Source organism: Pangasianodon hypophthalmus, chromosome 20, assembly GCF_027358585.1.
Source record: "Pangasianodon hypophthalmus isolate fPanHyp1 chromosome 20, fPanHyp1.pri, whole genome shotgun sequence".
NCBI classification, from domain to species: domain Eukaryota; kingdom Metazoa; phylum Chordata; class Actinopteri; order Siluriformes; family Pangasiidae; genus Pangasianodon; species Pangasianodon hypophthalmus.
This window is the reverse complement of record NC_069729.1, coordinates 11,760,111-11,787,318: the sequence shown is the minus strand read 5'-3', so window position 1 is coordinate 11,787,318 and position 27,208 is coordinate 11,760,111. Positions and strand designations below refer to the sequence as shown.

Sequence of the window (27,208 nt, the reverse complement as noted above, 5' to 3'; positions counted from 1 at the left end):
CATGAACATGCAATTTCATAAAGTGACGGTCTGAATGAGGTGTAAACCGTTAACGCATGCGTAGTACAGATAGGGCAGTTTCCACAGCCAAGTAATATAATGATAAATATCATAATTAAAATACTTTTACCCTATGCTGACTATAAGACTAGCATTAAAGAATAACACGAATAGAAAATCTCGAAAGTGTTATTGTTTATTATGGACTGTGCTTTGATTATTTATTCACCTTTTCTGCGTCAGACTTTTGTAGCACATGGTTCAGTTGCACAGCCAGCGCCTGTGCGTCTTCTGCGCCGGAGAGCTGAACCAAATGGCTTTCAGTGATAACTACAGGATTAAAGAGAGCTTCAGTAGCCTGTAGTGAATCCAAAGTGCCTTTCTGTGTGCGTGCAGTGGCACTAAAGGCTTCCCATGCGTTAATACTTGATGTGTTGGGAATGAGAACGGGTTTCTTTAATAGTTTATACGAAAAGTTTATATAAGTTAATAAGTTTATTTGTGCGTTTAAATCCTGCGCCCTCATTGAAAAAAAAAAAAAAAAAGTCATCAAGTTGCTATGGTCAGAAATGTCCTCTCACTAGGCTATATGGTGTATAGTATCCAGTGACAGTGTTAGATTAAGCATTTTTAAAAAGGTCTTATCATTATTATCATTATCATTTAATATTCTTCTGAATGAACAGGACTTCTGTTATAAAGAACGCAGTCATGCTGCAAATCATTAGCACAGCATGCAGCCGGAATAACTGCAGCATCCTTCTTTTTAATACGTGGACCATGCGTTTGACATTATCACTTGTAATTTATTTTTGAACCCAGTACCTAAAAAGAGTGTTGTCAACGACAGTCCAACGAAAACAAAAGGGGAACGCATGGCCGGATGAATGTGGAGCAGCGCTTTGGCCGAGTTGGGTTTCAGTCTAATTGGGATCATACGCCGCATGTGCAGTTTTGGCACATTCGTTATATTAATCAGAGCTCGTTTAATCGTGTCCAGTCCCCTCGATTGAGTGTGTGTGTGTGTGTGTGTGTGTGTGTGGCTGGAAGGACGCTATACGACTGAGGCCTCCCAAAAGTCGAGCTCAATTTAACGACCGCCCTTCTTGCTTCCACATACACAGAAGAATTCATACAAACCAGCTCGTAAGGGGAAAGGGGTGGAGTTGACGTTCTTACCACATAATTCTTATAAAAGCCAACGAAATCACTATTTCTCATTAGAAGCCTTAAAAAGTGGGACTGATGTAGCTACTGAAACAATGACCAATTGACACCAAATCTCAAATCTCACACAACTTTTAGACACATTATCCTCTGGCCAAAGGACAAACCAGAAATCGATAAATAACTAAATTTCCCTTAATCGTTTTCTGCTATTATAAGTAAACAGCTTAATGCGACCTAGAAACACCAGATTTGTCCCCAAATACTGATTACTGATCATACTGTCTATAAAAAAAATACTCCAAACTCTAGGTATAAAGGCACAGAGTTTCACCTTAAGATTTCCATTTGTAAATTAATTATAATAAACATCTTAAATTGGATTAATGTGTTCAAGCAGCAACCTGGAAAAAATCTTATTAGTGTTATTAATGTTATTATCTCCTGTCGATTAGATATAATTACTATCCCCATACTACCCCCCCTTTAAATATAAATATAACGATTTAGTGTCGCCTGATCGTTGTTTTCGTAGATTATGCAGAAAAGATAGACATATATATATATATATATATATATATCATCGAGCTGGTTTGTATGAATTCTTCATGTATGATCATATATATATATATATATATATATATATATATATATATATATATATATATATATATATATATATATATATATATATATGATCATACATGAAGAATTCATACAAACCAGCTCGATGATATATATATATGTTTTAGGGTTCTAGACGTTCTAGACGACTTACATTGTATGTTGCTTGTCAACATAATGTCACCTTTATACATTCAGAACAATCCTCAATTCGTATTAAAAACTAACGAGAGGCGGGGATAAGGCTCATTCTTATTGATACGACTTATTCATACGACTTCCAGATCGTATGAAATCAAACGAAATCCAAACACATCGCCCTCGAGAGTTTAAAAATGTCTGAACTTCTCCTAAAATTAGTCCTGAGTGTTTTTTTTGGGATGCTTTCTGGAAACTGGGACCATGCTGATAATCAGTAGTTCTAAAAGACTTCCTTATTTTATAGGCTATGATATTATTTTCTTATGGTTTCACAGGTTTCGTCAGGAGCTTGTGTCTGCAGCACAGAATCTGTCATGGCCTTCTCCGTCCACAGGGGAAGTGTGGCTGCACCTGTCTTTAATCTGCATAATGATCACGTTCACGGGTGAGCACTGACGAATGGCACAGACGTTTCACTGAGACATAGGAAGGTAGTGAAGAGAGCAGATGTTCATATTAACCCCCCCTTCTCTATCCCACACACACACACACACACACACACCTTCAACCCTCCCGTGACACTGCTGCAGAAGACCACCAAGAGAACAACTGCACTGGCAGGTTGTATGCATGAGTCCATTTTTCTCTACAAAATGCACAATGGTGAGACAGAAAAGTGTGCCTGAAAAAGTCCAACTACACAGCGGTGAAGCACTGCAAAACTGAATTGCATGCTTGTTTACTTTATTTACGGATTTTATTTTATTTACAGCTAAGACTTATATGGAGTTTATTCATAATGCATTAGAACCTCGAGCACTGTTTTTTCGGCTCCGGGTTTATTCGTGCGCGCGCGTGAAAGCCTTCCTGTCCATTAGGCTACGATTTCAAGCCTGATGGATTTCTTTCAGTGGAAAGGACAATGTGTTCGTTGATTTTCTGCGAGCTCTTTACCAAACTAGATCAGAGATGAATATTTCACCACCTGCACTGTAAGCCCATCTCTTTTGTACGGGAGGGATCTGCGTTATTGACGCTGGAAGGACCACAAAAATGTAATGTGCCATTAGCTGAGCAGCGCTAATACAGAGGGATGAAAAAGCAAATGAACTGGCGGTATTTCGGAGATCTTACACCGCTGTTATTGTGCACTCAGGGTATTAAGTGTCTTCAAGAACAAACACTTTAGCTGAAAGGAGCATGTCGTGCCCTATAAACTCTTAAAGCTCCCTGTCTGCTCTTTAACATAGCTATCAGCACGAGCTCACTGCAGCTGGACTGGGACCTTTCATAGCGCTCTACTAAAAGATACCAACATCCCTGAACAAACACTGCACACAGTCTGTTCACTGGGAATCTGTGATTGCGTATCTGCGCGTATTAGGACACTTACACAGTGGACTGTACAAGTGAATCATAACTGTGTAACCAGACCTCTCATAAGGGCATCTTACAGGTGCAAAAGAGTCATTTATTTATGTGTATGTATGTACTGTATGTATGTATGCATGCATGTGTGTATGCATGCACGCATGCATGTATGTATGTATGTATGTATGTACGAAGGCCTACACTCACAGAAAAAAAAAAACTAAACTGTACCTTTCCTTGTCACTGGGGTGGTACACTCCATAAACGGACCATATTTCGTTTTTAAATTAAACATTTAAAGGCAGTGCCTACATTATAGGAATCTTTGTAGGTAAAAGCTACATGTAGACAAATAAGGTACAGTTTAGTACCTTTTTTCTGAATATTCATTTATTTCTTATAGTTCGTAATTCAACATAATTCGTCCAATTCAACGCGTCTCACTCTAAGGAAAATTGACATGATTATTGCTTCTCTTTTCTTTCTGCACAGCATTAAACTGGCCTCATAAATACTCGAAGGAAGTAATTATAGACTACTATAGTGAGAGGAGAGACTGCTTCACTGGCCAGGTGGAAAAGAACCAAATGGAATATGTGCAATTAACACAGCTCTACATAATAACATTGGTACCTGGCCAGTTATAAATATTGGCCCAATTATAAATATAGACTATTCTTTTTATTGTGCATAATGAAATATTACATAAAATATGACCTTTCTGTCTATTTACAAAAATTTGACAAACTATTGCCAAGTTCCCAAGTCTGGCATTTTTGCACGCACACAAATTCAACACAAATTAAGAAATTCAGTTAATTTACCTCACATAATAATTTGTGATTGCAGTGAGTAACCTACAGTTGTCTTCGTGGGATTAATGAATGACATATTTGAGAAATAAAAATAGATTTAGAAATAGATTTTTAACCAGAATCATTTAATTATGCCAGATACCAACAAAAGCAACTGTTCTCAATTTAAAATGAAAGATCACTTTATGATCTTTAATGCAAAATACAAGATGTTAAGATGTAAAAGCAACTCTGCCTTTTAATGTTGATTTTTCTATCTATCTATCTATCTCACAGAAGAAACTAGCTACTGGTATTTCTTCAGTAATTGTTCTATACAGAAAACAATTTATTTAAGAAAACAATGCGTTTTTGTTGTGTGTGTGTTTTTTGTTATTGTATTTCTTATGTGTGAATATAGAAATACAATTCTCCTTTCAGACAAGTGGATATTCTCTCCACTAAAATGCAATTATTTAATATAAGCTCTTGATTAAAAGTACCCTGAAGTTCATTACTACAATGCACACAGAAAGACAGGGTCTCCCTCACAGCAGATGAAATTAAGACGCTTAAATCACCAATCTAACGATGTTATTTTGCAGCACAATACTAAAATTACCGTTAAATATTTTCCCCATAATTTGCTGTGAATGATTCTTAAAAAAAACAAAAAAAAAACAAAACAATATTCCATTCCAGTGAGGCAGTTTCTATTGTGGTCAAAATGCTGCTTGGTTTTATTTTTATTGTCTATTATTAAAGAAATGAGTTTAAGTTCAGCTCTCTGTCTTAGTCAAGAGCCAAAAAAATTAAAGGACAAAAATAGTTAGTTCCTTAAGGAATAAAATCATGGTGTTTTGTTTTGTCGATAAACCACCAAAAACAGTGATATTTTGACTATTCGTGATGTCGAATAATTATATTTCAACATGCGATTAGAACTAATCTTTCATGTAGACTCGTTAATTACACATGCAAACAACTGAAAAAATAATCATCTAATGCTAAAGGATATGCTTCTGAAATGGCACAATCTGGGTTTTATAAAATAGGTCTGTAGGGAACCTGAATGTAATGTTGCTCATATTTTAAAATGCAGAAGTGAAATTACAGCAAAAATAATTCAACTGTTGTATTTAGGAATTTTCTCCATCATTCGCATACCTGTGAAGTCTTTAATTCCTGTATTATTCTCTGGCAAAGTGACTAATAAAACATATTAGGAATAATGAAGTAGTCTCTCTCTCTCTCACTCTCTCTCTCTCTCTCTCACTCATTCACACACACACACACACACACACACACACACACACACACACACGATCATAATTTCTTAATCCGTCTTTTAGCTGAACTAAATTTTATTTTAACTTTATCTAAATTATTACATAAAAGACATAAACATTCTGCTTTATTCAGTGATATCTGACTTTACTTTGTTAAATTAGAAGGCTGTGAAAGGAATTCATGCCCTTGATGCCTTTAATTTAGAAGCTTACCTATTTTTCAAGGCCTCTTCTTTTCTCCTCCTCCTCCTCCTCCTCCTCCTCCTTCTTCTTCTTCTTCTTCTTCTTCTTCTGCTCACATATGGCTAAGCTTTCTGAGCTTAGCTGCTTTTGGTGAAACCTTTGGTGAGGTTTCATGCATAGGCTGCACACTTTAGCATATTTAAGGCTTTAAACGATTAGAGAAATAGCCACAGCATTAATTACCTCCACAAGTTCGCCTCTTGTACGCAAACTTTTTCTTCAAATAGCCTAATTTTCAAATATCTTTGTAACTTTTATTAGATTTTCGTCTGAAAAACGCACATATCCCAGTAGGCTTTATGTACGATCAGAGCGATGTGGTTGCACACAAGATATATTAATTCAATCTTTATTAATTATTGAATCTTTGTATCGGATCTGCTTTCTAACAGCGCATTTTCAAGTGTATAAATGTTCTCAATCCCCCTGCACGCATTTATAATATAATTTAATATAATACAATATAATATAATATAATATAATAAATCGATCTAACTTTAAATCCATTTTGTATATAATGACTGGCATTGTATTAGCTGTATTTCTGTGTAAAAATATCTAATCCACAAAATATTAACCACATCTGTCATATAAAACATAACACTAATGCTGTTCTGTATCCTTGGAAATGTAATGTCGTGAGCCCATGCGTCATATGAATGAACATTTGATTTTTAAAATTTTTTTTTTTTTTTTTTTTGCAGGAATGTCACACGATAAGAGACTAACGCTGTGTTTTATGCACGCGCAGTAAAATGCCTACTTTTTTTTTTTTTTTTTTTTTGCGCAGTCAGGTGTGAGACAGTGCGTTAAAGTAGACTGCATCTGACCTGCATACGTGGACCGATTTCACATTTTATGTTACACCCTAATCCTCGAGGCACGCATATATGCTAGGAAAAGGATAAAAATAAAAAATAAACTTGGCTACAGCTCGACATTGCTCCACTATCTTCGACAGGAAGGTTTCAACTGAACAATATCGAACGCTGAGTGTTTATAAAACTTCATGTTGGTCTACCACAGAGCCCGAGCACAATTATTTCCACATGTAGCCAATTCTTTAAAAAGGAAATAACGCAGCCTAAATGAAAATGCTGTGCGTAAACATTTCAAGGCCAGAGGCAGCGTTTAAACTTGGGCGATAAACAATACTGTAGTAAATTACAGAGCGTGTGTAATTTTTTTTTCTTTTCTGGATGTGATGCGTGATACATAAACGCCTTTTCAACTATCGTGCACTCATAAACAGCTTACAGTAGAATGAGAGGAGCAGTGGAGTCTGCCATCTCCAGTGCCATCCCCAATTTCATCATCCTCCAAACATCCATCTGTCTGCCCAACTGGCCAGAACTCTGCTTTTCATTTGTGCATGTCAGTACTTTTGGGCCAAACTGGTGCGGCATAGCAATAAACCACTTCAGTAGCAATTTAAATGCATCCAGGATGCATAAATATATAAGACAAAATCAATATCCGGTTTTAGGCCTACATGTTTATGGTGTGCATGTGGTAGTATAGGTTTATTCGATACCATAATGCAGCCTATTCATTGTATTTGCTCGAAACCAAACCGCATCAGAATAATTCACAGAGTAATTCTGCAGGTTTACTAACTACATTCGTTGGTAATTCATTAAATAATTATCATAATCATCTGTCTCTGTAAAAAGAATATTTAATTTTTTTTTATCATATTATTCATACATAGTTAAACCACGGAGCACAAGAACTGCAGTGAAAATGTCCCTGCGAAGCGACTTCTCCAATGGAAAGTGTTAAGAAAGGTGAGAGCCCCATTTCTGCTCAACCCTGCTCGGGATTTTTCCTAAAGAGAAAAACAAGATTAAGCAGCAGTCCATGTTTTTTTTTTTTAAGCAAAATGGAAACATCATTTCGGTCCACTTGACTTGTCTGGATCAGTTTTTAAGTGCCAAAACGTCGACTTCGACAAGAAACAATCCATGAGAGGCCTTTCGCCTGTGCATCCTTAAAGCGCATTGGATTCACATGGCCGGAGAGTGGCGTTTATTCCTCTTGCCCAGGTTCAGACTGGCCTGAACAGGATGAAGAGGATGACGATGATGAAGAGGATGAAGATGCGCTCTCAGCCTCCCGCGTCCTCTCTCTCTCCTGCTCGGAAAGCTGCTCCCCGGAAGGTATGGAGTTCTTTTTTGGGCGCCCTTTCGGTTTGGTGGGGGACTCCAGCCCTCCTCCCTGCAATACCTTAATAATAAAACAGCAAATACGAATATTAACATATTTACATACACAGAATGCGCTTATTAACCTAAGATCAGGTGTAAATTAGCAGAAAAAAGCGACACTTACAATTTTTTTCCATTTCATTCTTCTGTTTTGATACCACGTTTTGACCTGCAGCTGACTGAGGCCTAAAGACTCAGCCAGGTCTATTCTGTAAGAAAGAAATTAACAGCTGTTAAAAACCTTGTTTTAATGGTGCAGTTAATCATAAAAATCGCTTTTAACTTGCAAAACAAAACCGTTACACAGCTGTAAGGGTTAATTAGTGCAGTAGTATGTGTGCAGTGTCAGCGCCGAACATAACATAAAGCCTCTTAAAATGCGTAAACTGTAGTAATAATACATGGTTTTTTTTTTTTGTTTTTTTTTTTCAGAAACAGTCTCGCCTAACCTGTCCGGGGTCGAGAGGTATTTCTGTTTCTCGAATCTCTTCTCCAGACCCATGAGCTGGAGCTCGGTGAACACGGTTCTGCTCCTTCTGCCTTTCTTGGTCTTGCTGAGCGCCTCGGCTCCAGGTTCGAGTTTCCCGCGGAGGTGCAGGTCGAGCGGGAGGTGGTGCGAGGCCGAGCCCACTCCGAGCCCCGGAGGTCCGGGGAGCAGCGCAGAGCCGAGCGGCGGCCCAAGAGAACACGACAGCGGGGACACGGGGAACTTCAGCAGGCCGCTCTGCTCTGCCTTCAGCACTGAGGAGTGAAACAAACAGCAGGCGGCTATCAGGCCGAGAGTGTTCTATGTTAACAAAATAATCATAACGTAGCCCATGTTATTGTTTTTTTTTATTTTTTACAGATTTTCCAGATATGTCTGCGTGTTCAGCGCTCCAGTTTGCCCCCATGACTGATAAACAATCTGACAAAAAGATCCTAATCACAGTCTGCCCTTGTTGCTAAAGTTGAAATGCAGGAGTATAGGAAACGCATACAGGGAAAATGATTTCTATTCCAAAACTATTACACTGGCAAGGCGGACTCCAGTAACCCGCCGTGATCCGCTTTAACATGAACAAAACCTGTACGTGTAGTAAATGTCCCTACAGTGAACTATTATACCAAAAATACAATGCAAGCCTTTTTCAAAGAAAATTTCTGAAATAGTGTACAGTCTGATTTTGAATTCTTTTCAGTGAAGTGGTGACCGGATGGGAGACACTGGGACATTAATTTCATCTCACAAATTCTAAGACTTTTACTAAATAATACTGACACTGAGAGCTTCAGCAGGTCCCTGCTATCTGTCTGCTGCAATCAAGTGTAAAAGTACTAGGGCTAACAGATACAGGGCCGTAATACACATGACTTATTCTGGGCTAATAATAATAATAATAATAATAATAATAATAATAATAATAATAAGCTTCCGTGTATTGATTATTTGCTTTATGGGTGATTATTTGCTTTATCAGCTCAGTGTTGCTCACTGCGGTTTGTATAGAAACACACTAATGTTCAAACATATATTTAGAAATAAATGACTCTTTTTAAAGCTTCAGCATAGACTAATGCTTACACTAACAAGTTTGGACGCTTTGTATCTGATTATGTTCATATCATGTTGTCACATAACGGCTTATAAATAATGCATCAGATTTAAATATATTCATTTCATACAATGTTGTAAAATGTAACTTGTCATTATTATTATTATTATTATTATTATTATTGTTGTTGTTGTTGTTGTTGTTGCTGTTTTTGGTTGTTTGTCCTACACTTAAGTTTGATATTAACATGATTTTTATAAGTGAAATATGTTGGGCAATAAGTTTTTTTTTCTGCAATTGATATTATTATTAAATTTTCTTCTCCAAGGCCTTTATTATTTTCAAGATTTGCATAAGCTGTTATTAATCTGCAGCGTTCTAGTGCCTCCGCGACATTAAAGGCATTAAGTAAAGACTCTTTTTCTAAACTGGACTGCAGTAATTACATAAAGTTATCTATACATGTGTCCTTGGCTGGAACTCGGACACTTACCTAAGTGATTTGGGTACGGCCGTGCCGACAAAAGAGCGTGTACTCCGAATTTGAGTAAATCTCCGGCAGGAGGAGAGGCCTTGTGGTCCGGATGCTCGGTGAGGATCTCCTCGATCATGAAGCTTCTGTACCGGTGAGACCTGTGGTCCTGCTGCGCCTCGGCAGGGTAATAGTGAGCCCCGAGCTCCAGAGGATGCTGCATCATGACTGCGCCTTCCTGGACGCGACACACTTCTTCCGTGCTTCGAGTCCCTGTTTTTCGATGGTGCGTAAAAATTCGCATCGAGGTAGCGCTTCAAAATTCACATGTCTGCCCGAGGCGCACAGGGAAAAACATCCATCCTGCTCTCTCGGTTAACTGGAGCCATCCTGGACACGGCTAAGGGAGTTTTCTAAATGCGTGATAAAAAGTGTGATATCCGATCTCCGTGCTCATGAACGCAATAATTTCGTCCTTTTCTCCTGTCGATGGCTAAAACATGCTCGAGTCCTTACAGCTGAAATAGGAACTTTGATCCTCTCACCACGGAATAGAGCAGTGTGTTACCTTGGCCACGAAAGTTTTGAGTCCAGAACACACACGCTTGAGGAGGTCTTGTCACACAAAGCCCCTCCTCCTCTAAAGCCTGATGACACCCTCGCCCACAAAGAGGGGGATCAGTGCTCGCAAAAGATTGCGCTTTCAGTAGCACTGCCTCAGCAGTAGGATATAACAACATCGGCTGATGTTTCAGTGTAAAAGAGGGAAAAAATGCCCGCTGAATTTAGCCTTAGTCTCCCAGTCCCAAACTGTCCAGGAGTAATGCAATCCAATCAAATGGTAAAACAGCGTTTCTGGCACCATGTAACTCGTCCATGTTTGTAAGCCTTGCAGCAATAACACTGTCACAGAGTAAAGCAACTGTGTGGTCCAGTGACTCAGTGTCAAGGATGGGTTAAAAGCTCTCAAAGCTAGGAGGACATGAGTGTTTGTAAACATCTCATGCTAACTGACAAAAGACAAATAGATTCTTCATGAAGAACATTCTCAGCTCACAGTACCACTGCACGTTTATGATTACGAGTTTGTGTCATGAAATTATGAGCTGTAAATTCAAATGCCCGAACAGTGTTATACAGGGTGAACATATGAAACAATTCATAGCCTCGTTTTTCTGCCCTCGTTCCAGTCTCATCTCAAATAATAATAATAATAACAATAACAATAATAATAATAACGCAAACGAAGCTCTCAATTATAGCACTACACTCTTAGAAAATGGGTTCGTTATGGGTTCTTTAAGGGTTCACTGCATAATAAAGAGTTATTCCAAAAACACTGTAGGGAAGCACTGGGTTACAGGGTTCTACATAGAACATTAATGACAACCTAAGACCCTTAAGAGTTCTACATTTTTAGTTTTGATCTACTACTTGACTACTATTTTAACACTGCACACTACACACAAAAGTTCTCCAAAAGTTGACTGGAGCGTTCAGTATCTTTCTACAGGGATGCTGTATAAAAACCTGTGTGGAAAGGAATCAAACGAACCACCCCTTTAGTATTCTAAACATTTTAAACCTTTCTACTACTACGACTATAACTAACTAACTAACTAACTAATAGCATAATAATAATAATAATAATAATAATATCACAATAATAATAATAATAACTCTGCGCGAGGCAGGACGCTGAATGGAAAACTAGTCCATAGCAGAGCACCATGCACACTCATTCACACCTAGGGCCAATATAGCACAGGCAGTCAAGCTATTGCCATGTGTCATGGCAAGCTAAATACATGTTAATTTAATAAGCCTACTAATAGTAATAGGTCTGCTACTACTACTTCTGCTATTAATAATAATAAAAATAATAATAGTAATAATAATAATAATAATAACTACTAATAGTAACTGTAATTATTAGTTTTTGCTGGGTAGTTTGCAGCATTAAAACCACTTTTAACGTATTATTATTATTATTATTATTATTATTATTATTATGCTTGGATTATCCTTGCCACATTTCCATGATGGATACACCATCTTCACAATATTAAACTTTATGTGCACAGTGTAATTTCAACTAGGTGGCTGGAAAAAAGCATATTAAGGAGAACGAGGCACTTCACATAGGACGGTGGTGGCTATAGTGGTAGTAACTCCTCATTTTAACCACTAGGCGGCAGTATGTGAATTATGAATGCGCGGTGATGCTTCTGATCAAATGCATAAGCAGCATGATGATAATTACTGAGCCGCAGATTTATGTTTAGCTATAATGTTTTACTTTTAGTTATTCCATTCCTTTACCTGTTATTACTATAGGGGTACAAATCTTTGTACATTGTTAGTTTTTCTATGATATGCTAAATATTCTCTGTTATCATCTTTGAAAGCTGTAAAAGCCCACGCTGATCAAATAAAAACACTCAAACTTTAAAAAAAATTCTCACTGACCGTTCAAGTAAATCTGTGATCTGTAAATATTCCCCTCACACCAAAGCTGATGCTTAATAGAGAATAACAGAGAGAAGCTCAAACCCCTTCCGATTAAGCAGCTTAAGCAGAAAAGGTTTGAGATTCTCTCTGTTATTCTCTATTTTTCTTCTTTTTCTTCTTGTTGTCATCGTCGTCGTTGTTGTTTATTATTGTTGTTGTTATTATTGTTTATTATTGTTGTTGTTGTTGTTGTTGTTATATTGATTGTTTGATTGACTTCTTTAAGCCTACATTCTCCTTGCCATGCACTACAAGGATGTACACAAAATTGTCAGGTGTCTATTTTCATGAACATTTGGAACAATGGCCTGTACTTTAGCAGCGTTCAGCACAACACAAACCATAATGGATACAAAACTACCCTCAGATATTTACGGTAAATAGGACTTTTGGCCACTGCAGACCTTATCTCATAATTGAAAACGTGAATCTAATGGCTCATGTTTGTTATTATTCGCTATTTACAGTGTAATTACCAGTAAACGTGCCTCAAAGTGCTCTGAGGCCTTTTAGTTTGAAATGAAAGGCGGTCTATTTTCACTGCCGAGAGCTTTGTACTTTTTTCTTTAATTCTTCAAAGCTGAAACGTCATCGGCCACGGTTTGGTCACATGACCACAAAAGGGCCAATCAGACGCCTTATTTCTGTCCTCCAACAACCTGTTAAAATGTAACTGTTTGAAAATGGCCAGCGAACACACGGTGCAAATATTGGGGATTTGTGCTGCGCTTTAAACAGGACTCCTGCTGTTTTGGGTATGGTTGTACCACAAAGCGTTATGACCGGGAGCTGTGCTGAAAAAAAAAACCATTAAGCGAAGGAAAGAGGTATGTAGCTGACAATCAGTTATACATCCATTAGCTTAATTGGCTGTTGTGTAAGAAGGTGAGCATTGCCTTCTGCTCTAATGTGACAGTTTATATAACAGGCTCGCCTAGAGCGCTAACTGGGTTAGCTAGCTAACGGTGACTAAGTGTTTTGTTTTTAATGTCTCCTCACTGGATACCAGAATGCCGTGCTTTACACTTGACAGCCTTGCTCTTGCAAAAACGCTAGCCATCTTGGTGGCATATATTTGTACCAAATATGTATTTATTTTCTTTCTGCAGAAGATAGCTGGCTAATGATAGCGTTTGGCGGTTTACATTAAGTGTTTATAGTGTTTATATGTTAAAGATAAGGTAGTTAGCGGTTATTTAGTTATCTGGTGCAGTAACATAGCATGTAAACAGTGTGTGTCCTGGTAGTGGTTATTTGCGAGTCCACATAAGAGGGCAGACTAACTATAACTGCAGTAGCTACATTTCACTTTTCTCATTACAGTAGGTGGAAAACGGTAGATTTTTCCACTCGAGGTTTCTTTATTCTGTCTACCAAAAATCTTTCAAGAAATTCACTTGACTTTGTAATTATTGTGCTGTATTTGACAACCTCTACTTCACTGCCAAGTCAAATGATAGTTTTAGGACAGTGCAAATGTAACTGCAATTAGGTTATACCTGAACAAGTTATTTGTATGATAAAATATATTAATACTGAAATTAACTGAATAGTGTTCCTGCCACACCAGGCTTATGCAAAACAGATGCACAAAGCTACACAGTAGCTGTTTTTCTACTGCAATATGGATGGAGTTTTATGAAGTAAGGAGCAAGTTGCATGATATTGTGGTATATGTAAGGAATAAAACAATTGGAGGCATGTGTTTATAGGAAAATAATCAACGACAGGGTGATGTGAAGTGGACCGTCACAAAACAGATTTACTCTAACCACCCCAAAGTTGCTTATTTTCCAATCGCCACATGTCCCAAAGTGTTTTGTTCCTTTTATAACACAGCAGTTTGCCAGTGTTATAGGTTTCGAGTGGGTTTTAGACAGGATTTGCATTTGTTACATTTGCATTGGTTACAATTGTCATAGGACAAATGTAATGTTAACATTCATTTGCTATGATGTAAACAAGCTTATGCTATAATATGTGAAATGAAATATACAGTCACCAGCCACTTTATTAATACTAGGTAGGAACAGAACACCACCACCACCAACACCAAAAATGTCCTCAGTGGATTACACAAGGTGTTGGAAATATTTCTTTGAGATTCTGGTCCGTGTTGACACAATTACATCATATAACTGATGGAGATTTGTCAGGTGCACTTACATGCTGCAAACCTTCTATTCCACCGTTTCCCAAAGATGCTCTTTTGGATTCATATCTGGTGACTGGGGAGGCCATTGTGGTATGCTGAACTTATTGTCATGTTCATGGAACCACTTTGAAATGACTTGTGCTCTGTGACATGGCACATTATCATGCTGGAAATTGCCATTAAAATATGGGTAAATTGTGGGCATAAAGGGATGCACATGGTCAGCAACAATATTCAGACAGTCTGTGACATTCAAACTATGCTTGATTGACATTAATAATAATAATAATAATAATAAATTTTATTTATAAAGCACTTTACATTTTAAAGAAAATCTCAAAGTGCTACAAAAAACAGCAATTAAAACCAGCTGCCAACTGAGATTAGCACAGAAATTTAAACTATATTAAAACACTTTTTAAAAAGGTACGTTTTTAAACCCCTTTTAAAACCATCAGTCATTTGTGGAGCCCTCAGATGTTCAGGGAGGGCGTTCCACAGGCGAGGAGCAGCGGCGCAAAAGGCTCGATCCCCAATGGTGCGGGTATTAGTCCTAGGGGGGAGGAGACGATGAGTGTTTGTGGAGCGGAGGGGACGTGCTGAAATCTGTGGGGTGAGGAGTTCTTTAAGGTAAGTTAAGGGGCCCAGTGTGTGCCAAGAAAACATTCCCTACACCATTACGCCACCAACACCACCAGCAGCAGCCTGAAGTGTTGACAGTAGGCAGGTTGGGTCCATGGATTCATGTTGCAACTCAGCTGTCCAGTTTTGGTGAGCCCACTGTAGGTCTTCTGCTGTTGTAGCCCATCCGCCGCAAGGTTCAATGTGTTTTGCATTCTGATGCTTTTCTACTCACCTTGGTTATAAAGAGTGGTTATTTGAATTACTGTAGCCTTCCAGTCAGTTCAAACTGTCACTCACTAGATGTTTTTTTGCTTTTTGCACCATTCTCTGTGAACTCTAGAGACTGTTGCATGTAAAAATCTCAGGAGCTCAGCAGTTTCTGAAATACTCAAACCAGCCTGTTTGGCACCAGCAACCATGCCATGGTCAAAGTCACTGAGATCACATTTTTTCCCCATTCTGATATTTCATGTGAACAGCAGCAGGATTTTATATGCTGCACTGCTGCCACATGATCAGCTGATTGAATAAGTGCTTGAATGAGCAGGTTTACAGGTGTTCTTAATAAATTTTATATTCTTTCAATATGAGACAATATATTTAATCAGTCATATCTTTCAAAGAAATTTGTCCCTGGAGGACTAGTTGTTAGGCCACAGCACTCTCACTGCTGTGGCCCAGGTTCGATTCCCGGCCAGGGAACCTGCGTGCAACAGTGCACTCTCAGTGCTAGTCCCAAGCCTGGATAAAACTGGGGAGGATTGCGTCAGGAAGGGTATCCGGTGTAAAACCTGTGCCAAATCAAATATCCGGAGCAACAATCTGCTGTGGTGACCCCTAACGGGAGCAACAACATATCTTTCAAAGAAATTTAATGCACCATGTAGCACCATGTATACAATTTATGTAGTTGATTAAGTGTTTGATTTGATATTCATATTTGTATATTTGCATATTTCATATTTGTAGAGAAATTTAAATAATAATAATAAAGAAATGTATTTATTCATTCATTCATTTAAATAAAGAGATGAATATATGTCTATTTTATTCTATTCTGTTCTATTCTAATCTATTTTCAGATATTAATTAACCACCTTGCATTTGTCTGACATGCTACAAAATGTCATCTCTTACTAGAAGATTAATAACTGCAACTGGAGAGGGGTAGATGTGCATGTAGTTATAAGTAGTTTTTTGAATGAAAGCAGTTTCAGTAGTAAGGCTGTTAGTAGGTAAGTAACTAATGGCATTAGTAAGTCATCAGTAAGTTCAGGGTCGACTTAAAGAGACTCTTTTATTTTAGTTTATTCTTAAGTTTGGCTTTCATAAAGAAGTTAACCACAAACTGTGTGACACCTTTATCCTGTTAATCCAAGTCTGTTTCAAAAGAAATATAACAGTTTCTGCATTATCAAATTCACAGGATCTTTTGAAAATATTTGGTCACCTAGAAACGTATATATATTTTTAACATTACATATTGATTTGCTGTCTCCCTCATGACATCATATGCAAACTTCCTCACTGATGCTATGCTTGTGCTGGCAATGCGACACGTTCAAGTCAACATGAGTTTAAATGTCACATCTATAACAGAATTATAACAACTTACATTATGTTCTCTTTTACCAGAGTGCTGTTGAATTCTCCAATCAGATTGGTCAGAAGGTCTTGATTAATTTTCTATTATAGCCACTCTGACAGTAGTTCCAGCTATAAATTACAGGTTTATATTAAGGCACTCATTCTAATAGGTTGCCATTTCTATAATAATAAATTATTCATAGGGACTTAAATGTGACTATAAACTACAATTTGCAAATAGCTGTGGTATTTAAGTGATATTGCCCGAGCTAGAGTGCAGCTATACTGAAAATTGGCACGGCTGTGATTCACCACAGGCACGAGGCCATAGTCCTCATTTGCGAGTGTGATATTGATTTTATACAACCGTTCTATAAACAAGAAATTAATATTAAGTGAGTAAGTAAGTGACATTTGGGACACAATATAGCAAAATGTTCTGTTTATTTTTGCTAACGGAAATAGATCCCAAAGAAGCCACACTCAGTTGATAGCACGTCAGCTAGCTCGCTAGCTAGCTCACATTAATTTATAATTCTTGTTAAATGTGCTTCCGGTAAAAGTGACCCTTATTTCTGTCCCATGTCTGCTGATGATGTCGCCAACACTACTGTAGTAACCATTTTGAACTAGGAAGTGGATTTTTACGTGGCGAACACAGACGAGCAGAGTGATACACACAGTGAAATGTCCCAGAGTGATTATATTTTTTTAAAAAAACGTAACCGTTGTATAAAAGTGGAATAAAACACTTTGGTACATGCTATTATAGGAAAATAATTATCTTTGAGATGGTAACAGTAACTCTGCTTTGTGTCAGGCTGCATCACACCACCCCAAAGTTGATTACTTTTCTACAACAGCATGCACCATCTTGTTTTTTTCCTTATATATACCACAACATCATGCAACTTTTATTGCTCTATAAATTCATTCACAAGCACATTTTCATTGCGTCATACAACTCCGTCCCACTGCTGAGTAGAAAAATAGCTAGAGCTATTTGTGCATCTGTCTTTCATAAACCTGCTGTGTCAGGAAGTTGAAATGTATACCCAAGAACACTATTTTAGTTATATTCATTCTTAATAACCATACAGCTTGTTCTGGCATAACCTGATTTATGCAGTTTTTCTTTCACAGCTCTGTAACTGCCATTTCACTTGGCAGTGAAATCAAGGCAATCAAGTACAACAAAATACTGACAAAGTCAAATGAATTTGCATGGATATTAAATACATGTCAAATATTTCAGTTTCCTGGCTCACGGTCTTTCCCACTGACACAAATCAGAATGTAATGATGGTCCCAAATCAGCCTGGGCAATTTGAGCCTGGTTCCATTCCTCTGGGTGCTCAACTTCTTAAGTTATACACATAAATAACAAGCCATAATTTAACACTGACTGATTTTGGAGTGGAAAGCAATGTAATCTCAAGTCAACAATCAGGGCTAACGAAACACAGTTTACACGAATATGTATGTTATTGGGCCACAGATTTATAGAGAATACAAAGATATCATTACCGCAGTGTTTTAGTTCTCTGGTTGCTACGACGTTACCAGCGAGCACAACTCTGTGACTAAAACCACAATCAAACAAACACTATATACAAGATGGACTGAAATAGTTTTACCACTGCTAACTCACAGTAAAAAAGCTCTTGATTACTGACAACCTGTCAGTGCTACATTTCACTGAGGGTGTCAGAGCAAAATGAATGGTAGAAGGTGCTTTGCGTTGGCGGTTACTTTGTGTACCTAACTGAGATTGCCATGGACATAGTGTGAATCTGAGTTTAAACCTTTACTCCACTGACACTAAAAATCATATTATTTATTTTTTTAGTCATCATAAAATAAAAGCAGCTGGTCAGAAGATGTTGATTAATTTTATATAACCACACAACTGTGACAGTAGTAGTACCAGCTTTAATTCTAATCACTGCTTTATATTAACGTGCTTTTGTAATACAATATTGTTTCTATAGCAAATTCACAGGTACTTGTATGTTGCACATAACCTAAGGCTAATAATAAATTGAATAAAAATGTGTTGTTATTTAACAATATATATATATATATATATATATATATGTAATTGACATGGTGAAGCTTTCTGTAAGGAGACAGTTATTTAACATTTATGGAAGGTGTCTCCAGTATCAGTGGTTTGTAACAATCAGAGGTTTCTGCCACAGGAAAGTCCGAGACATTAAATGTAAGTGGTATGTATTTGTAATTATGTGTTCGATAAAGACCTGAACAGAAACTCAAAATTACCTCCATACCAACAAGATGTCTAGCAGATTCTATTAAACTCTATCAGTCAACTTCTATGAAACATTTAGGATTTAGTAACGCAAATAAGCACTCTTTATAACCATGGTGTGCAGAAAAGCATCTCAGAACGCACAACACATAAAACTTTGAGGTGAATGAGCTACAACAGCAGAAGACCTCACCAGGTTCCACTCCTGACAGCCAAGAACAACAATCTGAGGCTATCATGGGCACAGACTAACCAAAACTGGCCAGCTGAAGACCAGGTAATTTTTTTTCTAATCTTCAGTTGAGCCGTGACCTCATATCAACTTGATTGGTTGAAAATGAATAGTGTTCACACGAATGATTAGTCTATGGGACAAAGGGCTTCTGGCACAACAAAAAAGTCCTGTCCTACCATTGATAAATGCTACATTATTTAATTTTCTTAGCATACACAATGTATATTTTTAATATCTCTTGTGTGTGAAGTCATTTAAGTCGCCATCCTGCTTCAGTTCACACCAAAGTAGATTCCAAAAAGTGTTGATTTACTGAAGATCATTTGTTTCACTCACACATGCATCAACCAAAATTAATTTAGCATTGGAGTGTTTTAGTTAGTTAGTTATTTGTGTTTCAGTTATTTGTTTGTTCAGAATTGAACAAATCAGGGCTTGAAATACAGGAAAGACATATAGTATAGTTGCAAAAAAGTGTGCAGAACCAGTAAAGAAAATGTACAGGACATCACCACCTTGCTTTAGTTTGTGTCTCATTTGGTTGTTAAAAGCACTTGATAATATTCTCAGGCTGTGACAGATTATCTGATAAATGTCAGTAAAGTTTTTCAGTCACTCATCTGTTATTTAATTAAGCATATTTAAGAGTTTGTAGAAGTATTACTTGATTGAAGTTCTGCAAAGAATTTTTTCTTTAAATAAATATTTTTGGTATATGATATTTTTAAATAATCTATCTAATCAATTAATTAAAAAATAATCAATAGATTAACTAAATAATTATTAGTTGCAGCCCTAATTGTGATACATATTGTAGAAATGTCTTGAAGTATTGTGATATGACACTTTTGTCATAGCACCCAACCCTAATGCAGGATAGTTGTGCTGTTATGTGTCTATTGGCCTCTCATGGGGAATCTGTAACAGGTACGTTGTCACTGCAGTAAGGAATCTGCAAAACTATAAAGCTGGTTTGAATGGACTGAGAATCATGAAAGGGTAAAAGCATGGTGGGTGCCTACTTACTGAACACTGTGCTGCTGGTGTTTGTTTAGCAACTGCTTTGAAAAATCACTTCAAAGTTCAGATAAAGGTGAGCACCGCTCTTTGGTGTAGCCCAGTGTCGTTGTGCAGAAACACAGCCAAACCTTAAACTCACCACAGACCTATAAAGCCTATTAATGTGTCCGATCTAGCTGCTCCTGAATTGATATTGATATTATCATGTAACCATCAGGTGGATGTTTTTTTTATAGAGACTACAAAGCACATCTGTTAGTTGCTCCGGATAAGAGCATCTGCTAAATTCTGTAAATATAAAAGCAACTTCAAAATCTAGGTAATATTCCTTTACTTCCAATTAACTTTAAATTAAAATGACCTGAAAAATAAGACAACTGGTGAATATCAAAGGTTTTTATTGTTATCCTTTCATCATAAGATCTACACAGACAGTGTTATTGGTGGTGAGAAATACATCAAAGCATAATAAAAAAAGCTTCTGCTCAAAATACTGTGTAACAATTAACCTTAAGATTCAACTTTACTATAATATGCGTCTGTACTATACATTTGTATATGTTTTTAACAGTTTAGCATATGTATGGAATATGTATGTTTGTGTGCATGTTGTCTTTATCTGTGTTAGGTGTTTCTGGACTGTGCAACGGTGTGTGCTATATTGTAGTGTTAAATGGGCATTTGACAAAAACTGTGGCTGGAAATAAACATCACACCAGCCCAGCCAACTTCTGAACAGGCAAATGTGTGTGAGAGAGATGTTCAATTAACTATGGAACAATTAAGAACAATAAGCATCATCTTGGCTGAAATGAGTATGTGTGATTGGAGCTAGTATGTTTGTATGCATGTGTGCATCACTATGTTTGATGCCTGTGGGCAGAGTGTTGAGTATGTTTTTTTTATACAATATATGTAGTATTATATGCATGTATGCTAGCATATATGTGTTTTTTGGGCTGTGTAATGATCTGTGCTATGGAATTTAATACGCATTTGTGATATCAATGTCAGGAAATATGCATCAAAGCAATTAACAACAAATAACAACAATAACCTTCTAGCATCAGCTTGACTTTTCAATGAGAATCCTTCCTAACCTTAACTGAACAACTTGTTCTTCAAAGATAGAATCTTCGGTGAAAGTTTCTCACTGTCTAGCTCAAGCAACATTTTCTGGGAAAATTCGGATGTATACCTAAGTGTTTTGAAGTAACTTAAGTCCACAGCATACATCAGGCCAAATAGGGCAACACAGGCCTTTGCAACACCTGACAATCCTGCCAGCATCTGAACACCTTTCAAGACTTCCTGCCTCTAAAGGACTGCCATCCACAGAGCCCCCTTGGGTGACAATCTTCAGTGTGTGCTGTGCAAGGTCATCTTGGCTTTCACCATGGACATCCTGAAACACAACAAAGTAATATTAAATGTATACGGTCCTGCTTAAACTCTGGTATGTACTAACACTATATACATACAAGACTGAACTTATTGATCAATAGAGCCATGCTGACAGACTGTTAGGCTAAAGTGAAAGTGCCACTGGTCAGTGGGCAATGTCCTGTAACTTCACAGATATAATTGAGAGAAAATGTATTCCTTTATTATCTTTGTTGCCTGGGGACAAGGTGGAGTGGACCTTAATTCCTCCACATTGGTGTGAATCATGTAAATACATACAGGAAGCATTTGGTTGCAGGTATTGCTGCTTAAGGCAGTGTAACCAGTTAGTGACACCAATGGGGCAATCATTTTTCACACATTCTGTTATATAACTTTCTTTAAACAATACATGAAAGATGGATGTTCTTTTTTTTCATGAAAGGTCACTTTTATGCATGCATAAGTTTTGGTTGAAGATCTGATGACATTCAGTGTAAAAATAAGTGAAATTACTTAAAATCAGAAAGGGTTAAATGCTTTTTCACAGGACTGTAGCACTGCAAAAAGCAAAGTCAGTGACACAAAAGTAACCATATTTACTAACCTCGTAATTGGAGATGCTCAGCATTTTCAGAGAGGTGCACAATCAACAGCATATCACTACCACTAAAATTATGGATTTTGCACCCAGCACTTCTTCCATTTGTGCAAAACAAACAGAGGAGCTTCTCCATGTAATTGGCAAAGTTTCCTATAAATGTTGACTCCAGATTGACAGCGGTCAATTTTTTGAGTTTTTCTTTGATCTTCAGTGGATCTTTCCATTGCTTACTAAATCTGCCAACAGCAAAAAGACATTCAAGTGCATGAATGAAATACAAATGAAATCCCTCTGTCCAAATAAAACATTTGACAAGATACCTGAGTGTTATGAAACAATGCAGTTCATCTTTTCCTCAGCTGCTCTATGGCTGCGCTGTCCTCAACTATTTCCTTCCTCTGACTTGAAAAAGTTCTAGTCATCATCTCATTAACAATCTTCCAGTTATCCCTAATGTTGACCTCCCCAACTTCTACCCAGATTTTCTCAAGACTCTGGGTCATTTCTCCAGGTGGGTGTGGGGGAGGTAGTTTAGTTCAGCTCTGCGTGACTTTTTGACAGCAGTGGGCCTCTTGTTATGAGTTGACAGTGAGATCAGGGCTTCCATGATGTCTTTTTTCCAGTAGCTGGCCATTTTGTTTTTTAAGTCTTGACAGTTATCGGCTGTACCCCAAAATTGATCCTGGCTCCTTGAGGCAAGGATGTTTTTCAATTAATGCCCGTGCAACAGTGCGTATGTTTGCTGGTGGGATACGCACAATGCTGGAACATTTTCTTAACTAGTGTGTCAGCAATCTGAGATTTCACACTGTGATCATTGAGAAGCACTCCACTTTTGTTGTGATTTTCATTCCCAGACTTCAGTGGTAGCTCTGTGTCATAAGAAATTTGAGGAATTTCGAAGCAAGATAGTCAATGTTGTGATCGCAGACCAGGACTCTCTGGGGAGGAAAGCAACACGCTGTCATCTGATGATCTAATTGAAACCGATGAGGCAGCTGACAAGGCATCTGATGGTGGTGAGATGCTCTCAACTGCAGTTAGTCACAAACGCAGGCTTGACATAAACCACTTTAATGGTATCTTTGTCATTAAGATCTGTTGGTGTAGTCAAAGAGAAAAAAAAACGCACGCAGTGTATGCAGCTAATGGCACAACATCATTTAGATCATTCTGAACAAGGAATTCAGGAAGTCCCAGTGCTTCCAGCTGAAAGAATCTCATATGCTCATCGTACCAGGCCCTATGGGTCTTCACTACAAAATCAATGGTGTTCTCAACAATAACAATTTGATTGACAAAATCAGTGAGCCCTGCACTAGAGCCATCAGCCAGAATCATACCGGTGCACTGTTTTGTTCCATGACAGAATACTGTTTTAGCCAACTGCACTGCACATGTCTGCTTGGGGAATCTGCTGTGTATTGCTTCCCGTGTATCAACCTTTAACGAATCCAAACGCACAACAGAAACGTGTGACAAAGAGATGGCTGGTTTCATAGAACTACAGTTCTCTGACTGATAAGCCATTAACAGCTGACCTCTCACTGCAAGAAACAGCAAGATATTCCTGAATGAGCTTGTATGCCATACCACATGTTTAAAAAAACTGTGTTTTCCCTTGAAATGCGTTGTCCACATACCTACAAGGGGACCAAAGGCATTTATCAAATCTGGTTAGTACTCAAGAAAATGATGCTTTGGTGTCAAATTCTCCTTTGGAAAAACATTCAAATATCTTTGTCTGTGCTCAGAAATTTGATGCCCATTGTGTGTGGACTTGAGCAACTACTAGCTCAACAATTTCTTTCAGGTCCATTAAACTTAACCATGCTGGTTCATTGGTTGGAACTTTGAGCCCAATGAGAAATGGAAGAAATCTTAACAGAGCCCAGTTCTCATGAGCATTTCCTGTGATAGTTTTCCGAGTAGAAAAAGTGAGAGGTACAGATTTGGGACAGTCAGTTCTGTCTGGCCATGTACAGTCAGGTCCATAAATATTGGGACAGTGACACAGTTTTGGTAATTTTACCTCTGTACACCACCACAGTTGATTTGAAATGAAGCAGTCAAGATGTGACTGAAGCATAGACTTTCAGCTTTAATTCAAGGAGTTTAACAAAAATATTGCATTAACCGTTTAGGAATTACAGCCATTTTTTACAGAGTTCCTAGTTTTCACAGCCTCAAAAGTAATGGGACAAACTAATATAATCATAAATATTAGGATTATTCTTATTATTTGGAGGTAAATCCTTTGCAGTCAATGACTACCTGAAGTCTGGACCCCATGGACATCACGAAATGCTGAGTTTCCTCCCTTGAGATGATTTGCCAGGTCTTTACTGCAGCCATCTTCAGTTGCTGCTTGTTTGTGGATCATTCTGCCTTCAGATTTGTCTTCAGTAAGTGAAAAGCAGCTCAGTTGGGTTGAGGTCAGGTGACTGACTGCCATTTAAGAACATTTCATTTCCAAGCTCTTGGGCTGCTTTCACAGTATGTTTTGGGTTGTTATCCATCTGTACTGTGAAGCGCTGTCCTATCAGTTTTGCAGCATTTGACTGAATCTGAGCAGAAAGTATAGCTCTGTACACTTCAGAATTCATCCTGCTACTTCTATCAACAGTCACATTATCAATAAACCCCAGTGACCCAGTTCCATTGGCAGCCAAACATGCCCATGCCATAACACTGCCTCCACATGTTTGACGGATGATGTGGTATGCTTTGGATCATGAGCCCTTCCTTTCCTTCTCCATACTTTTCTCTTCCCATCATTCTGGTACAAGTTAATCTTGCACCAGAACTGGTCAGGCTTTGTTTAGAGGTTTTTTAGCAAAGTCTAATCTGGCCTTTGTGTTCTTGAGTGTTACCAGCGGTTTGCATCTTGAGGTAAACCGTCTGTATTTACATTCATGAAGGTGGCTCTTGATTGTAGACTTTGACAATGATACGCCTACCTCCTCCAGAGTGTTCCTGACTTGGCTAGATGTTGTGAAGGGGTTGTTCTTCAATAAGAAAAGAATTCTGCAATCATCCACTTTAGTTGTTTTCTGTGGTCTCCCAGGCCTTTTGGTGTTGCTGAGCTCGCCAGTGCATTCCTTCTTTTTAAGAATGTACCAAATTGTTGATTTGGCCCTCCTAAAGTTTCTGCTATATCTCTGATAGGTCTGATTTGGTTTTTCAGCCTAATGATGGCCTCCTTCACTTGCATCAACACCTCTTTGGACGGCATATTGAGAGTTCCCATGAACAGCTACCAAATGCAAATTCAACACTTGGAATCAGCTCCAGACCTTTTATCTCCTTAATTTATCATGATATAAGGAGGAAACAGGCCACAGCTGGCCATGAAACTGCTTATTAGTCAATTGTCCCATTACTTTTGAGCCTGTGAAAATGGAGGAACTCTGTAAAAAATGGCTGTAATTCCTAAACGGTTAATGCAATATTTTTGTTAAACCCCTTGAATTAAAGCTGAAAGTCTACGCTTCAGTCACATCTTGACTGCTTCATTTCAAATCCACAGTGGTGGTGTACAGAGGCAAAATTACCAAAACTGTGTCACTGTCCCAATATTTATGGACCCGACTGTAAATGGAAAATGTTGGATTGAGTCATTGATTTCTGACAAAGTCAAAAATTTCTTCTGTATGAAGACATTCAAGCATGAGAACAGTTCCTTTAAAAATGTCATGCAACATGTCTGGTGGATAGCCTTTTAAGACATGAAAATGACTCAGTTTTTTTCTGTTGTGCCCATTGTCTTTTGACACCAAAAGAATGAGTACAACTTTGAACTTGCACTGTTTGAACATGCAGCAAGTGTTCCTGATCTGTCCTTACGTGAATGCACCAGTGTGTACCTCCTTGGACTGATAATCTGATCGTGTCCAAGACAAAATCTGCATGGGTACTGTCCTGAAAAGCTTTCCACAAATCCACCAATTGAATGGTCACCTAAATTATCCGTGACCACACAATGCATTGTACCTTTGATATTTCTGGCAAGTCTTGAAACAAAATTCCTTTCCTCTCCAAGGTTATAAGATCTTTCAAAAGATCTTATAATAATAACCATGCTTTTTGACATCTGCCTTGCTAAGCACTGCCAAATAAATGTTAGTCAACTCAGACCATAGATGTATGCTTCCTAACTCCCAATAAACAGCAGTTATCTTGTGTTATTTTCTGGACATTCCAAGTGGATTACAGACCTCAGTATCATCTACATATAAAATCAGGGAAACCCTAAATTCGTCACCAGCCAGAAATGTGTTGTCTGTAATGTATCCTGTCCTAGAAAGATCTGTACTGCATATCTGATCTTGGCACCTCATTTTTTTTTGAGTTTTCAAAGCTTTCAATAGCTTTTTTTCAAAATAATCACATTGTTAGTGGTTCAGACAAAGAGTTAAGAAGTGGAAAATACTGAAAACTCCTTTTTCCCTTTGCATAAATGATGTACTCCACAGGCTCAATAGCACTGTAGTTTTCTTTAAAATACCTTTTCCTTCCGTACCCAGTGCAAAAAGGACCATCTACCCTAAGTGCTGTGCTTAATGGGCCTGATTCACAAAGTTCTTTTACCAAGTCTGTGATTAGTGGTGGATCAACAACACAATTGTGTATCTTTATGGTTTGTTCTATAATATTTCTAAATGCTTGGGCTGATGCCTTTCCTGAAATAAAATGGAGGTCTTCTACTAACTGATAAATGCAGTTGCCTGGCACATGGAAGAAGCCACATCCAAAGCAGCAAAGAACCAACTTTTTTACAGCAGCATTTTGTAAAGATTCGCCCTGCTCATCCAATGCCAAATAAAAACTGTTGTCCTCACTTTCTTCTGTGTCAGCTACACCATCAACAGCACTACCAGGATCTGAGGTTCTCTGCACCAATACAAGTTTAAAATCAGTTACTGAATGAGTTGAATGCTTTCTACTTTTATGAGCAGCAAATGTTCCGTACAC

At 37.8% G+C, this 27,208-nt stretch overlaps 2 protein-coding genes across 4 annotated transcripts in view; one reads left to right on the top strand and one right to left on the bottom strand.

The window, feature by feature from the left end:
* Positions 1 to 7,124: 7,124 nt before the first annotated feature.
* barx1 (BARX homeobox 1) lies at positions 7,125 to 10,586 on the bottom strand. 2 transcript variants are annotated; one of them, XM_026932863.3, is made up of 4 exons: positions 9,865 to 10,586; positions 8,286 to 8,604; positions 7,961 to 8,045; positions 7,125 to 7,855 (listed from the first exon to the last, which is right to left on the bottom strand). In XM_026932863.3, the coding sequence occupies exons 1-4, from the start codon at positions 10,145 to 10,147 to the stop codon at positions 7,658 to 7,660; spliced, it is 885 nt and encodes a 294-aa protein (XP_026788664.1). In that variant the 5' UTR covers positions 10,148 to 10,586; the 3' UTR covers positions 7,125 to 7,657. The 2 variants fall into 2 exon arrangements, with proteins under 2 accessions (XP_026788664.1, XP_026788665.1); XM_026932864.3 differs by having other exon boundaries at positions 8,286 to 8,577; positions 9,865 to 10,571.
* A 2,426-nt stretch (positions 10,587 to 13,012) lies between these two features.
* ptpdc1a (protein tyrosine phosphatase domain containing 1a) overlaps positions 13,013 to 27,208 on the top strand; it is a 39,280-nt gene continuing 25,084 nt past the window's right edge. For both annotated transcript variants that reach the window (XM_026933009.3, XM_026933008.3), the window contains exon 1: positions 13,013 to 13,181. The gene's annotated coding sequence lies outside the window, so the exon portion shown is untranslated. The remainder of the gene's footprint in view (positions 13,182 to 27,208) is intronic.